The sequence below is a fragment of the Zasmidium cellare genome (genome assembly GCF_010093935.1).
Source record: "Zasmidium cellare ATCC 36951 unplaced genomic scaffold M409scaffold_55, whole genome shotgun sequence".
NCBI classification, from domain to species: domain Eukaryota; kingdom Fungi; phylum Ascomycota; class Dothideomycetes; order Mycosphaerellales; family Mycosphaerellaceae; genus Zasmidium; species Zasmidium cellare.
In genome coordinates this window covers 1-13671 of record NW_022986999.1, presented here as the reverse complement: position 1 = coordinate 13671, position 13671 = coordinate 1, and the positions used below count along the sequence as shown (strand labels likewise).

At 48.8% G+C, this 13671-nt stretch overlaps 6 protein-coding genes across 6 annotated transcripts; 4 read left to right on the top strand and 2 right to left on the bottom strand.

Annotated features, from left to right (window-relative positions):
* Positions 1-1977: 1977 nt before the first annotated feature.
* On the bottom strand, positions 1978-2670 carry M409DRAFT_29730 (uncharacterized protein; the record flags this gene model as incomplete). Its single annotated transcript, XM_033809600.1, has 1 exon — positions 1978-2670. One exon carries the CDS (start codon positions 2668-2670, stop codon positions 1978-1980), a length of 693 nt encoding a protein of 230 aa, XP_033660617.1.
* A 1279-nt stretch (positions 2671-3949) lies between these two features.
* M409DRAFT_37869 (uncharacterized protein) lies at positions 3950-5671 on the top strand (the record flags this gene model as incomplete). The annotated part of the gene is made up of 2 exons (XM_033810816.1): positions 3950-4554; positions 4612-5671. 2 exons carry the CDS (start codon positions 3950-3952, stop codon positions 5669-5671), a joined length of 1665 nt encoding a protein of 554 aa, XP_033660616.1.
* Positions 5672-6163: 492 nt separating this feature from the next.
* M409DRAFT_29728 (uncharacterized protein) lies at positions 6164-6898 on the top strand (the record flags this gene model as incomplete). The annotated part of the gene is made up of 1 exon (XM_033809599.1): positions 6164-6898. One exon carries the CDS (start codon positions 6164-6166, stop codon positions 6896-6898), a length of 735 nt encoding a protein of 244 aa, XP_033660615.1.
* A 257-nt stretch (positions 6899-7155) lies between these two features.
* M409DRAFT_70791 (uncharacterized protein) lies at positions 7156-8781 on the bottom strand (the record flags this gene model as incomplete). Its single annotated transcript, XM_033818896.1, has 6 exons — positions 7156-7236; positions 7293-7412; positions 7463-7839; positions 7894-8288; positions 8338-8525; positions 8560-8781. The coding sequence occupies 6 exons, from the start codon at positions 8779-8781 to the stop codon at positions 7156-7158; spliced, it is 1383 nt and encodes a 460-aa protein (XP_033660614.1).
* A 541-nt stretch (positions 8782-9322) lies between these two features.
* On the top strand, positions 9323-10169 carry M409DRAFT_70790 (uncharacterized protein; the record flags this gene model as incomplete). Its single annotated transcript, XM_033818895.1, has 4 exons — positions 9323-9518; positions 9571-9668; positions 9729-9911; positions 9978-10169. The coding sequence occupies 4 exons, from the start codon at positions 9323-9325 to the stop codon at positions 10167-10169; spliced, it is 669 nt and encodes a 222-aa protein (XP_033660613.1).
* A 769-nt stretch (positions 10170-10938) lies between these two features.
* M409DRAFT_29725 (uncharacterized protein) lies at positions 10939-11367 on the top strand (the record flags this gene model as incomplete). The annotated part of the gene is made up of 3 exons (XM_033809598.1): positions 10939-10998; positions 11049-11121; positions 11174-11367. 3 exons carry the CDS (start codon positions 10939-10941, stop codon positions 11365-11367), a joined length of 327 nt encoding a protein of 108 aa, XP_033660612.1.
* Between the last annotated feature and the right edge of the window lie 2304 nt (positions 11368-13671).

Below are 13671 nucleotides of genomic sequence, written 5' to 3'. Positions count from 1 at the left end.
CACCAGAGCCTTCTACCACCCACAGACAGCATTACTCATTTTACAAAGCAGCAGGCTGCGCGCAGGCTCGAGACTCTGCTTCCCAAAGGAGACCAATCTGTCTATTAGCCCAAAGCTTGTGATCCGCCATACTTCCATCTTAGTACTAGTGAGATATTGCGGCTGTCCTGAAGCAGAAGACTTATCGAAACGCTCAGCTCTGAGCCATCTCCGCTCTTCAACGTCTCGATATAACTTCTTCATCAGGGCATTCGTCCGTGGCCGAAGCCCTTCTCCAGCCTCAACCATGCTCAGTCATGGGTAAGCGTGCCCGAAGACGTGGATATGTTACGTCCGTCAAGGGATGCAAGACCTGCAAGTATGATCATAGCCTTTTGTAATGCACTCGTCAGATGCTATCTCGTTGCTTCCAGGGCGCGAAGGGTGAAGTGCGACGAACGACGGCCAACGTGTGCCAACTGTGAGAAGGGAGGCCGTGAGTGGGGAGGCTATCAGGCAAACGTACGGTTTGCAGAAACTGAGACGGTGAAAAGTCTCCAGTCACAGTGGGATGAGAGCATTAGCAGGACAAGCAGGATCCATGACAAGAGCGACGGATCAGGAGACGAGTATGAGCAGGCTCTGAAGCAGCGATGCTCCGTGATCCGAGTGGTAGCTGCAGAGCCCTCTCCAGCGTGTGCTCTCCCACCTTCTTTGCAGCCGCATCCAGACTATGTCGCCACATGCGCTTTTCTGAGCCATGTATTTTCTGCAAATGATGTGCTCATCCGGCAAGGAGAGCATAGATCGGGCGCCGATGTCCAGGATCCGGCAGTACTCTATGCCTTGCGAGCTTATGGTATGACGGTAGTGATCAACCAACGCGGACATATCGGCAACGATTATTCTAAGTGGGAGTATGGCCGAGCTGTCCAAGCCGTGCAAGACAGACTTGAGGACGAGAGTCGTGTGAGAGACGATAGCACTGCCTTTGCCGTCCTCCTGCTTTCCATTTACGAAAGCCTGCAACGAAACGCAACCTCGAGTGGCTCCAAGCCGCAGGTAGCAGCATGGAAAGCTCTCACTCGTGGAATGGAAACACTGCTCCAGCTTCGGGGATTTGACAGCCTTGCATGCCGTCCGGGGAGGGCCCTGTTTTTCACCTTGCGGCCTCTTATCGTGATGTGTTGTTTTTGGGACTCCCGCCCGGTTCCCGGCTTCCTCATCTCGTGGCCGAAAAGGATCAAACATGGATTCACGCCCAGTGCATGGCACGCCGAGCGATTGTATCAAGTCTGCGCCCGGTTGACCCGGCTTCTTGCCGAGATGAAGAGAGCCACAGCGGACTTCTTATTCCATTGGTGTGAAGCAATTGCGATTGGGGAGCAGATTCAGGCCTCGGCTCATGAATCCTACTTGATGGATGACTGGCAGTACCAAGCGGTTCACGAAGAACAAGAATTTGAGGGCGACTGCTTAAATGGGATGCTCCACCAGTATCGTACGTATCAGGGTCTCGCTGGATGGAACATGTACCGGATCATCCGCGCACGCCTTTCATCCGTGCATATGGCATGGTCTGGGCGCTGGTCTTCGCCGCAAATTCGATTGCTGCCAGTGATCCCCGGACAGTGGAGAGCGAGTATCGACTGTCCTGGGTCTTGAAAAGGCTGGGGTATCTGTCCAACAGCATGGGAATTGCCTGGGCTGGTCGAATGGCTACGTTTGTCGAATCATCTGTAGGAGCTTCAGAGAAGGGCATCAAGATGAGCCTCCCCTTGTTGTCGCCTCTTCGGCAAGCCCGTGGCGTGGAACAACACACAGGCTCACGCCCTTCCATCGCTGTTACGAACTCTATAGAGACCGAAGACGTGCACATCATTGACGCTTTCGACATAGCTTTCATATAACAGAAACACAGGTCAATATCAACAACTCAACAGATATGCCTTTGCTCCCTGCTACGGCCTGTATAGTGTACCCCAGTCGTCTGACTGGTCATGTCGAAGCCAGAGCAGGCTTCTTGTCATCTTCTGAGTAGTTCTTAGGCCACCGGATCATGATAGGGAGAGTGACGCCGCCGCAATCCACATAATCCACAATCTCGAATCCGAGCTTCTGATAGACAGGTGCACCGGCGTCGCTTGCTTCCAGGTACGCTGGAATGTTCAGCTCTGAGCAGCGATCGATGAACCATTGCACACACTTTGTGGCACCCCCTAAACGCCCAAAAACCGGATCTGTCGCCATCCACATCAAGACACCGTACGGTCTGCCTCCCATCCACTTCACACGGGCATCAAGAAGTGCCTCGAGTGAGTCCTTGGCTTGTTGCCGGATTTCCTTGTCCTCGACCCAGTCTGCAGTGAGAAAGTAGGCATGCGTCTTGTATTCGGCTTCGGTTCTCTCGCGATCGTAAATTCCACAATGCACGGATGAGATGATCGTCTCTTCGCCGGTCTTGTTATTGATATGGACGCATTTGATACTGAAGGCACAGCTCGGATACTTCTCCTCGTGCTCGTGTTTTGTCCTCAAGTGATGCTCTGCAGCTGCAGCACGGCCTTCGACAGTATCGATTTCGCCGGTGAGTTGATTGAAGCTGAATGCTTGGAATGCCGGGACAAGAATTTCCATCATTCGTGGGAAATCTTCATCGCGAGCAGGCTCAACCCGCAGACTGTACGCCATTGGGGCAGTGGATTCCGGGGAGCCTCGAATGGTATTGTTGGGTCTGCAGAGCTAGAGCTGGGAGTGTCGAGATCTTGTATGACCAGGTCTCGCGAAAGATGCGAGTGTCGAGGTCTGGCTCAGGGTATGCCGCGCCTTTTGAAGCTCAGCTCTCCTTCCAGCTGCGGGCGGCCGATGTATGCCGTGCTGACAGTTCCTGAGAAGCTACAGACGGCCAAGAGACTCCATCGTGAGCAATAGACTGCCCTAACTACCGAGCAGAGAGCTAGGGCACCTTCGTGTCTCTTGTTGCTAATCAAAGCCAAGTCGGCAAAACGCGGGTATGCTCGAACGTATTGCAGTAGCATTAGGCCTGCGGCTGTATCAGCAGAGAAAAAAGTCCGTCAGTGAAGGATCAATCTAGCAGGCGTCGCTCAGCACTGCTATCATGGTCTTGGAACGACATGCTTTTGGGCCTTATTTGCTTTGACCTCTATATCGCCATCCAACACGCAATTAGAATTGACCGAATCTCCAGCGAAATTCTCACGACGGTCGGGTCTACGACCTCCTTGGCCGAAATAGATAAATGGCCGTACTGGGCCCACAAGCATGAGTGCTCCTCGCAAGAGGGTCAATTCCGTACTAGTGAGGCAGAGTCCTTTGCTTCGGCCATGGGAGGCTTTTGAATCTCCAAGTGCTGTCACTGTGAAGGTTGAGTCGCTTGAAGAAATACCACCGCGAGTGAGCCATGGTCATTTGGAATTGAATGTTGGCTGTCGTCTGCAGCAAGCGGAGTCCTCAATCAGGCGTTTTGTGCGTGGCTCAGTATAGGCTGTCATGGAGACTGTGACAGGGCGACGGGCAGATCGTTTGACGACTGGTGGAGGACGTGCTAAGTTGTTACGTGATAAAATGAGCAAAGACCGTTCCACTCTCGTTTGGTCGATATTTATTAGAATAGGGAAATCCAGCGAAAGCTCGCACTTTGTCCAGTTTCGGCTCTACACCTATCGTTTCCGGAAGCATGTTTTCCGGAAGCATGTTTTCCGGAAGCATGTTTCCTTCACGAGATGAAGCGAGCAATCATGGCGGTCCCGGAGAGAAACCCATTGGCTGAGGCCCTCTGCCGCGAGAGATTTTTATTTCCATGGCTGCGTCCTTCATATCTGCGTGCTCGGCGTTCGGTGTTCGTTTGAATGACGCCCTTCAGAGACACCGCACTCTCCACTCTTCCCTCGAGATTCCGCTTCACGTTGTGATCCCTCCAGCGTGGATCCTCGAGCATCATTGTAACACCATGCCTTCAGTTCGAACATCCGAGCACAATGCCGCTGAGCTTCAGGAAGAAGGCGCTCAAGTCGGGCCGGTGCTCGAGGCGCCAGCGTCTACAGACGACAGCCTTGAATATCCGTCTGGGGTCAGATTAGGTTTCATCATCGTTGGACTCTTGCTATCGATGTTTCTTGGCGCACTGGATTCGACCATACTCGCTCAGGCAATCCCCAGCATCACCGAGTCCTTCCCCGGTGTCGCCAACATCGTATGGTACAGCACCGCATACTCGATCAGCAACACTGCGTTCAAGCTGGCATGGGGCCGAGCGTACCAAATGTACGCCATCAAACCCACATTCTTGGTGTCAATGGCGTTGTTTGAAGCCGGGAACATAGTCTGTGCTGTCGCGCGATCGGCTGCAGTGGTCATCATTGGAAGAATCGTTGCCGGGCTTGGAGGGGCTGGTCTCATGTGCGGCAGCTTCATCATATCGGCGAGGTGCGTCACAAAGAAGTATCGACCCATGATGATGGGCGTGACAAGTCTGGCTTTCGGCATATCGAGTGTGGCTGGGCCTGCTATGGGTGGTGCATTGGTCGACTCTCTGGGCTGGCGGTGGTGCTTTTGGTGGGTTGCTAGTTGATCTGTAGCTGTATTTCCCTCACTGACATTCTTGCAACTCAGGATCAATTTGCCACTTGGCGCGTTGGCTGCGGGTCTGATGATGGCATTTTACAAGAGGGCAAGTCAGGCTGTCTCAGGCCAGACTACGCTCTTGCAGCGTATCGAGAATATGGACCTTGGGGGCGCTGTGCTCGTCGGCGCATCGCTAGTGTGCTTTGTTCTCGCAATGCATTGGATAGGCACCCTCCCGTGGAGAAGCCCGCAGATCATTGGAAGCCTCGTTGGATTCGTTCTGCTCGCAGTCGTATTCGCAATCCACCAACGACTCATGGGACCCAAGGCCATGTTTCAACCCCGATTGCTCAAGAACCGAACCATTGCGGCGAGTTGCACATTTGCCTTTTTCTTCTCTGGAGTCCTCTTTCCGCTGGAATACATCTTGCCGATCCAATTCCAGGCTCTTGGTGGCGAGTCCGCGGCTGCCAGTGGTGTTCGGATCATACCACTTCTAGTGACTGTGAGTGTCTTCACTCTTGTTGCCAACGGCATCCTCACCCTCAGGCCAACGTTTTCTCCCCTGTTTGTGTTTGGCGCGCTGGCGGGTACCGCGGGGGCTATCGTAATGTACAAATTGGATGCACAAGCTGCCGCCAGGCAGTGGATTGGCGCCGAGATCCTCACCTCCATCGGCGTGGGTCTCGCGCTGCAACTGCCCATCATGGCCAATGTGGCTGCTGTTGGTACCGAGGACATCCCGATGGCGACCTCACTCGCGTTGTTCTTCGAGAACGTTGGGACGACCATTTTTGTATCTGCGAGTGACGCCGCTTTCACTGCTGGTCTCGTCGAGAGCATCGCACAAACGACATCCAGTGTAGACTTGCATGCGCTGATCAACGCTGGGGCAACAAGTCTGCGCACGACATTTCCAGCAGCGCAGTTGTCGGCAGTCCTAGGTGCGTATGAAGAGGGCTCTAGGCAGAGTCATCTCGTGCCAGTCGCTTGCGGCAGTGCTGCGTTGCTGGTTGCCATTACCAGTGCCCTGCCATCAGCTATTAAGGGGCTGCGGAAGTATGCATCCGGTCGAGAGAGGCTCTCGCAGCGTGTGCATGTGAGTTAGAGTACACGAGGATCCACTTCCTCTTTAGGATATCAAGGCTTTAGATCCAAAAGCACTAGGCTGCGACTGTGGCGGCTCGGCGGGCATCTACCGTAACAAGGCGTTTTGGTAGGGTTCTTCGAAGGCAATATGCCTCTGTTTTGTGAAAACTTCATTCGTCGCTAACAATGCCCTATCGGTAGATGGAAGCGATGGCTCCACATGACCAATGATCGGCGCCATGGAAGGCTGTGGGCCCCGGCACCCGGCCGCTTGCCTTTTGAGGACGTACATCTATACTGGTTCTTGCTCGAGCGAATCTCTTTTGCATTTCCTCATCGCCGCCATTGCACATCGCAGTGGCTTCATCCAACGCCCCTATGCCGGCCACCCGCTCCAAGGAGGTACCGATGCGGGTACTTTCGCTCGGGATGTCAAGGACAGGAACAGCATGTGAGTAGTTTGTCGGGTGGACGAGCAGTGCAAAAGCATAAAATTGACCTGCGCACAGCAATGAAAGCAGCACTCCAGATTCTCGGACACAAGAATGTCCACCACGGCTATGAGCTCTACGTCCATCCTGAACAGTGCGACTCCTGGAGACGAGCGTGGGATGCCAAAGCCAAGCCAAATTCCTCGGCTCCATTCACAGCCAGAGACTGGGACGAGCTGCTAGGGCCATACAGCGCCGTCACCGATATGCCAGCTGCCTGCTTTGGCCCCGAGCTGATTGCTGCATATCCAGAAGCCAAAGTCATCCTCTCCGTGCGAGATGTGGATGCATGGTACGAGTCCTTTAACACGGGCGTCATCGAAACCTTCTGGGACAATCAACACATTACAGGCGCAATGACATGGCTGGACCCAGAGCTGATCCGCCCGGTGCATCAAATGTGGCATCGACTGTTCGGCGATGCTGATGGCTACTTCGCGGCTACAAACAGGGAGGAAATGCAGAGAAACTCGAAGGCTGTGTACGAACGACACAACTCTGAGATTTTGAAAGTCTGTCCGTCAGAGAAGAGGTTGAGATTCGAGGTGAAGGATGGATGGGAGCCCCTGTGTGGCTTTCTGGGGGTGCCGGTGCCGGATCAGCCGTTTCCCAGAGTGAACGAAGGAGAGGCCGTCAAGGAAGTGGTCGCGACATACATGCGGCGAAGTATGACGAAAGTCGGTCGAAACCTCGCTATTGGGGTGGTAGTACTTGGGCTTTCAATCCAGGGGCTAAGGATGGTAATGGCAGGATGAATGCCGGAAGCATTGTTGCAGGCCGGCAAGCAGCTTAGTTGCATAAGTGTTCATCAACGGAAGCGCCAATAGTAGAAAAGTCGTACGAATCGATGACGTTTGTGGCCATGGCCTTCGTGCCCGTAGACTGCCTTGGCCAGGACTTCAGTTGGCAGATCTCCCTCCCAGGTATGTTGACGATGGCGATGAAAGGGAGCTTTGCACCGTGTTCGCATGTATAGATACTCTCCAAACCTGAGATCGAGATACGCAACGTTCTAAACTGTCCAGGTAATAGTTTTGGTGGTCAGGAACTCTTCGAAGCCGTAGTTTCCACCAAATCTTCTAAAGCCTGACGCCTGGGGAAGGATCATGTCAGCGGAAGTCGACGAAAAAACATCGCATCGAACATTACCTTCACCCCTCCATGCGGCAGCGTTGCTTCGTCGTGGATGGTCATGGTGTTGATGTGCGTTGCCCCGGCTTCGATGCGGTTGGCGATTGTAAGGGCGTGGTTGAGGTCCTCTGAGAATACCTGCTCGTGTTAGAACTCTCTCGCTAGTTGTTACCAACAGGAATACATACCGAGCTAGACAGACCAAAAGCAGTGTCGTTGGCCAACTCAACCGCTTCGTCATCGGTGTCCACAACGAAGATGCTTGCAGATGGCCCGAAAGACTCGGTGTAGTACAGATCAGCGTTCTTCGGGACGTCAACCGTGATCAATGGAGTCATGGCGCATGTCTCATCATCCAGAGACCGCTCATCCCCATAAGCCAGTCGAGCTCCTTTCCTCAAGGCGTCTCGTATCAGACCACGAATCTTCTTGGCCCCTTGCACGCTATAGACGAATTGTTGCTGGCTAAAGTCTTTCTCGATTACTTCTTGAAGAGCTTTCACGAAGCCATGGGCAACGGATCGTAGCACAAGGATCCTCTCCGTGCTCATGCATATCTGACCGGCTGTTGAACATTAGTACCCGCATTCAACCGAAGCGCAACTCCATCTCCACTGACCATGGCTAAGGGCGCCCGCAAAACAGGCTGCAGCGGCCTTGTGTAGATCAGCATCAGCCAGGACAATTGCCGGTTCCTTTCCTCCAAGCTCCATGAGGGTAGGTTTTGCGTGTTCTCCGGCTGTCTTGGCAACGGTGGAACCGATCAACGTCGATCCCGTGAAATTGATCTTGCCGATTGCTGGGTGAGCAACCAGATGTGCCGTCACAGCGCCCGCGTCTTGAGGCCGGTGATAGATGATGTTGAGACAGCCGGGAGGCAGGCCAGCGAGCTTGAACAATTCGCCCCAGATCAAGGCCGACTTGGGGCTGTTTTCAGATCCTTTCAAGACCACTGAATTTCCGGCCGCCAAGGCGAACGAGAAAGCACGTCCACCCAGAGGGTACGGATTATTCCTACGTAGTCAGAATTTGTAAAACAACATGTTCAGAATGGGCAGCATACCAAGGAGCGATGCCAAAAATTACTCCATAAGGCTTTTTCAAGACCAAAGCTCTCTGCTTTCGACCGAGCACCGTAGGTGAACTTGCCTCTACCGCAGTAGAGATGCGGCTGGCAACTTCACGCATGTATTCGGCCGATTCCAGCACCATCTTCATTGAGAAAAGATGGTCTTGGCCAGTTCCCTCTTCCTTCCTCCTGTCGTTGCTCCATCATGTCTGCCACAGTGTTGAAGATTTTGCGACGTTCTGCAGGAGTGGTCTTGCTCCATTGTGCGGATGCTTTCTGTGCGCTCACGGCAGCTGCAGTTGCCTCGTCGATGCCCGCAGATGCTGACTTGTACAATACCTTTTCATTGATCGCACTGACAACGTCGAATGTGTTGATCGTCGAGACTGGTTGGTTGCCGATCCAGAGTGGTACTGGCGAGGCTGTGCTGGTTGACATGGTGTGTGATGTATGTACTTGGCCCTTCAATAGATTGATTCGACCAAAAAGGCGTTGGGGGAAAGACATCGTGATAAGACTTCTTCGACGCAGCAAGAGCTTCAAATCGTCCCGTACTAATCTGCCGTGCAATGAACGGAAGGAGGCATACAACGAATCCTTCGACATTCTTAATATGCTGACAACGGAAGCTTTTTCGCCCACAGATGTGGTCATTCTGGATGGTTTCTCCGCTTTGATAGGATCGGTACTATCGCGGATCGGGCTGCAGAAGAGGCCGGACATGTATTGCCTCATCAGGCTCGCGGAAAGCCCGGCTTCGTCCAATAGAACGACGATCAATACAGGTAGAGCTTTGTTCGGTATGCAGAACGGCAATGGCCACGGAAAGTATCACGTCACTCCGCTCAACGTCATAAAGGTAAGGACTAACATACGAAGCTCCTCGAGGTAGACATATATTATCTCAGTCTCAGCTCCCGAAGTTTGAAGCATTTAAAAAACGTCCCTCCTCAATCGAAAATACTATACTCAACTAACAATGGCGAACACCTACAACATCACCGCGAAAGAAACATTCCCCAAAAGTTATTGTCACCTCAACGCAACCCCTGAGCAAGTCATCGATCGCTTTGCAGTATCCGAGCTGTGTCGTGCCTGGCCAGTGTACCGCGATGCTTCTGAATGGCAGAACTATCGAGATGCTTGGGCTGATAAAGAATCCTATCTTTGGACCAGTGAGTTGTTTTGGGCATTCATCGCAGAGAGACCACTAACGAGATATGGCAGCGTGGGCTGGCGGCGTCGATATCGATTCTTTTATCGAGATCTCGAAGAAAGGCCGTGCGAATGGCAACATGATCATGCATCGTGAGAATGGTACACTGGTATGTTGATTGGCAACGCATCGAAAGCTACACATACTCAGCTCACTCACATATGTGCAGGTCGATCTTAATCCTGAGACAGGTCGTGCTGTTGGCAAGATGAAGGCCACAATCACCCAACGCTTCATGTTCCCCAACAACGCCTGTGACGTGGAATGTGACTGTCGCTTCATCTTCTACTGCGTCAAGAGTTCAGCCGGCTGGAAGATCAAGTACTGCAAGCTCTTATACGAAAAAGACAAGGTCCTTCCACTGGACGGCAAGCCTCTTCCAGATTGGGACCACAAGCCTCTTCCAGATTGAGACCAGAAGATCCTCGACAAGTTTCCTGAGGGGTATAAGTGGCTTGGAGCTGCCCAGAAGATTATTGGGCATGACATGCTGTACGACTTGCCGACTATAAACAATGAGGGGTTCTTCGAGTTGTACGAGGCCATGGAGCTGTGGCTCGATGGGAAGGATGATGAGGTCGCGGGAATCCTGCATGTTCCTGGCCATTGAAGGGGGTTGTTGTCGGTCAGGATGCTCCACTCATACTGGAGGAGGCTGAATGGCCCATCGTCGATGGATTGTACTGCAGCATCGCCCTACTACAGCTTACAACACCGTTGCTTCTAAGCCTGATGCATAAACTATCTTCGACTCCAGCATTTTCTTCAAGAGACCCGCGTCTCCGCTCCTGCAGCCCACCTGATCAATGTCTCAATCCAGCTGTCGGTTCGCTTATACACTTTGTGAGGGGCGTTCTCTGTTCTGTAAGTACCGATCATAATGATCCCTGCAGTCCATCCAAAAGAGAAGTGCAGCAAGCCAGCCCACGGTCCAGACAAGGAAATGTGAGACCCAGAGCTTTGCCAATCATTCCAGCTGCAAGAAGTTTTGTACGGCCCAAACATCCCCTCAACCGCCCACGTGAGCGAAAAGTCCCCACGATACCGCCATGCGGCATCTGATACATGCACAAGACATTCGCTCAGTTGTTTCAAGCTATTCTTCAGTGTGATTCCATCCGGACTCGTCGTCAAGCGACTGGACCATGGAGAAGTGAGTCATGGGCTGAAGTACTCATCGACGGAACGAGTGCGACAGGCACGGCTAGACAGACATCCCAGGAAGAAGCAACAGACGGTATCGAGGTCGAAGGAAGTCTTATAAAGAACTGCATGTCTTCGTTCTTATCGAAACTCAGCTCACTCAACGACAACATCCATTTCCAGCGCCCACTCAAGCATTGGCCCACACAACAGCAGTCAGCCAAAAATATCCAATCATGAAGACCCAAATCGTGGCTTTTCTCATGGTTACCGTAGCCCAAAGTCTCGCCCTTGACGTGAGTCTCGAGTCCGTATCCATCGTGGCGTCCCACTGACAACATCCTAGATCGACAGCCCAGTAGCCGCAACCATTGTCACTACGGGAGCAGATAACACGGGGGTGGGCGCTGGGGCAGCGGGTGAGATCTCTCACAAAACACCCATGCGTCTCGAAGCTGAACCTGATCTTAGCGGCTGCACCATACGTGGGCATTGGAACTGGTGGAGGAGCTGGAGCTGGAGGAGTTGGGGGTGGACTTGGTGCTGGAGTCAGCAACACTGCAGTGGTCCAAGTTGCGAGCAGTGTCAATCCCGCAGCTGGAGGCGGCGTCGGCTCTGGTATCGCTGTTGCTGCGCCTGCTGCAGTCGGAGCGGGAGTGGCGTGAACATGACCAGCTTCTGTTAAGTGGCATGTTTGAAAAGAACAACGTCTGCTTTAACTCAGTGTAGGAGACATGTGTATATTGAAGGAAGCGCTATCTGCCTGATCAATCGAGGCCGTACAAGCTCCACCGATCAAGCACCTTGTCTTTGATGTCTTGCGGGTAGCTATGTTCAAAGTCACAGATTATCTAAGGCTCCTCACTAATATATTCTCCGGGTAGTAGACAGTTACTAACGACCTTCGAGCCGGACGAAATTATAATAGACTTTATAACTAAGCTCCCTATATTAATAGATAAAGCTATAGGCTAAAAGTATAATATAATACTAGTTATAGTCGACTACTTAATAAAATATATATACTTTATCTCTAGAATAGAGACGTATACTATAGAATAATTTAGATATATTATCCTAGATAGGCTAGTATAATACTATAGATTCCTAAAAGTCTTTATTATCGATAGAGATAAGCTCTTTATATCTAACTACTAGAAGATATTAGTTACTATAATTAGAATTAAATATAAACTCTCTATAGTATACTATCTATAAACCGATAAATAAATAGAATAGATAAACTAGACTTTAGAGTAATACTTATAATACTATATTAACTATATATAAAATAATAAGGCTTTACTACTACTTATAGTATAACTTATACTAAATAACTAGATCTCTAATACGATAGGTATAAACCTATTTTTTAGTAACTTTAGGAAGTAGCTTAACCTATTTAGAATAGAGAAAAGTTATCTCTAGGTATAAGCTATAATAGTTACTACTAAAGACCTATAAAAACTCTATAACTATTTTAGAAAATAAATCGAGTAATTTTAAGAAGCTCTTACTAGACCTTAAAATACTAAACGTAAAATAGTATTTTATTTTAAAAAAGGGGATAAAGTCTATTTTTATAGAAAGAACTTAAAAACGAGAAAAAAGACTAGAAAACTAGATTAGGTTAAAGTAAAACTATTTTTAATTAACGAACTATAAGGACTAGTTAACTACTAATTTTAACTACTATCTAACGCTAGAATATACTTTATATTCTACGTATCTTTACTTAAACTAGTAGACTCTAAAATACTCTACTAAATAATATTCTACTTCTAACTTAAAAAAGAAAATACTTTTAAAGTTAAAAAAATTCTAGAATAAAAAGGTTAGAAATACTTTATTAAGTAGAGAGAATACTTAGACTTAGAAAATACCTAGGAACTAAAAAAGAACTTTACGAACTGCTTCTAGCTTCTATAATAGTTCTACTAAAATTAGTCGGTTTACTAACTACTTTATTAAGACCTCTCTAGAACGCGTTATTAGCGTAGCTATTTAGAGCGCTCTAGGTAAAAGAACTTAGAGTAAAGCCCTTAGAGGGCCTAGGTTCTAATAGGATACCTATATACTCTAGCGTTTACTCTTTTTCCTTTTTCTTAGCTATTACGTACTTTTTAAAAGCGTAACTTTTCTCGACTTTATAGTTAATAGTATTTAGCTACTTTTATAGTTTTATCTCTTTAGTATAAGCTTAGGTAAGTAACTTCTTTGCTTTATCTAGCTTAGCTAATAACCTCTTCTACTAGTTACCTAGCTTTTTCTATTTAAAATTAGTAACTTTAGTATTATAGTATTTCGCGTTACTATAATAGTAATTTAAGTACTTTCTAGAGAAAATATATACTCGATATACTAGACCGTTCTTCTAATAATAAGAATATAGTTTTATAATAACTTCTCTAAAGTATTCGATTCGCGCGGTATAGCGTTTATAGCTTTATATAGATAAGGCGTTAGTTAGAAGAATATTATCTAAAAGAAAAAGAAATATTATCGTCTAAAGTATATAATAGAATAGAAAGTACTATATACTTATTATAGTAGCTTAGAACGAGCTAGGCTAGAAAGGAGATAGTATTATTATAAAGGAGTACTAAGAGATATTTAAAAACCTAAGAGGGATTAAAGTAAACTTTCCCTATATAATAGTATATATAATTCTCTAGTATATATTTTATACTCGCTATATACGAGGATAGAGAAAGTAGAAGTTTATTCTACGCTTAACCTAGTACTAGGTTAATTAGAGTTCTATATATTACTATAACCCTCTATTATAGTTTAAACTTCTCTATTTTACGGTCGTAATCTATAGAATCTAAAAAACGACGATAGTTAACCTCGCTAGTATAATATAGGCGCCTTTTTCTAGTATTACTTTCCTATCTTCTAACGATTAGTTCGAGTAGAACTTTTAGCCTAATATTACTACTAAAATCGAGAACTTACGATAGGAAAGA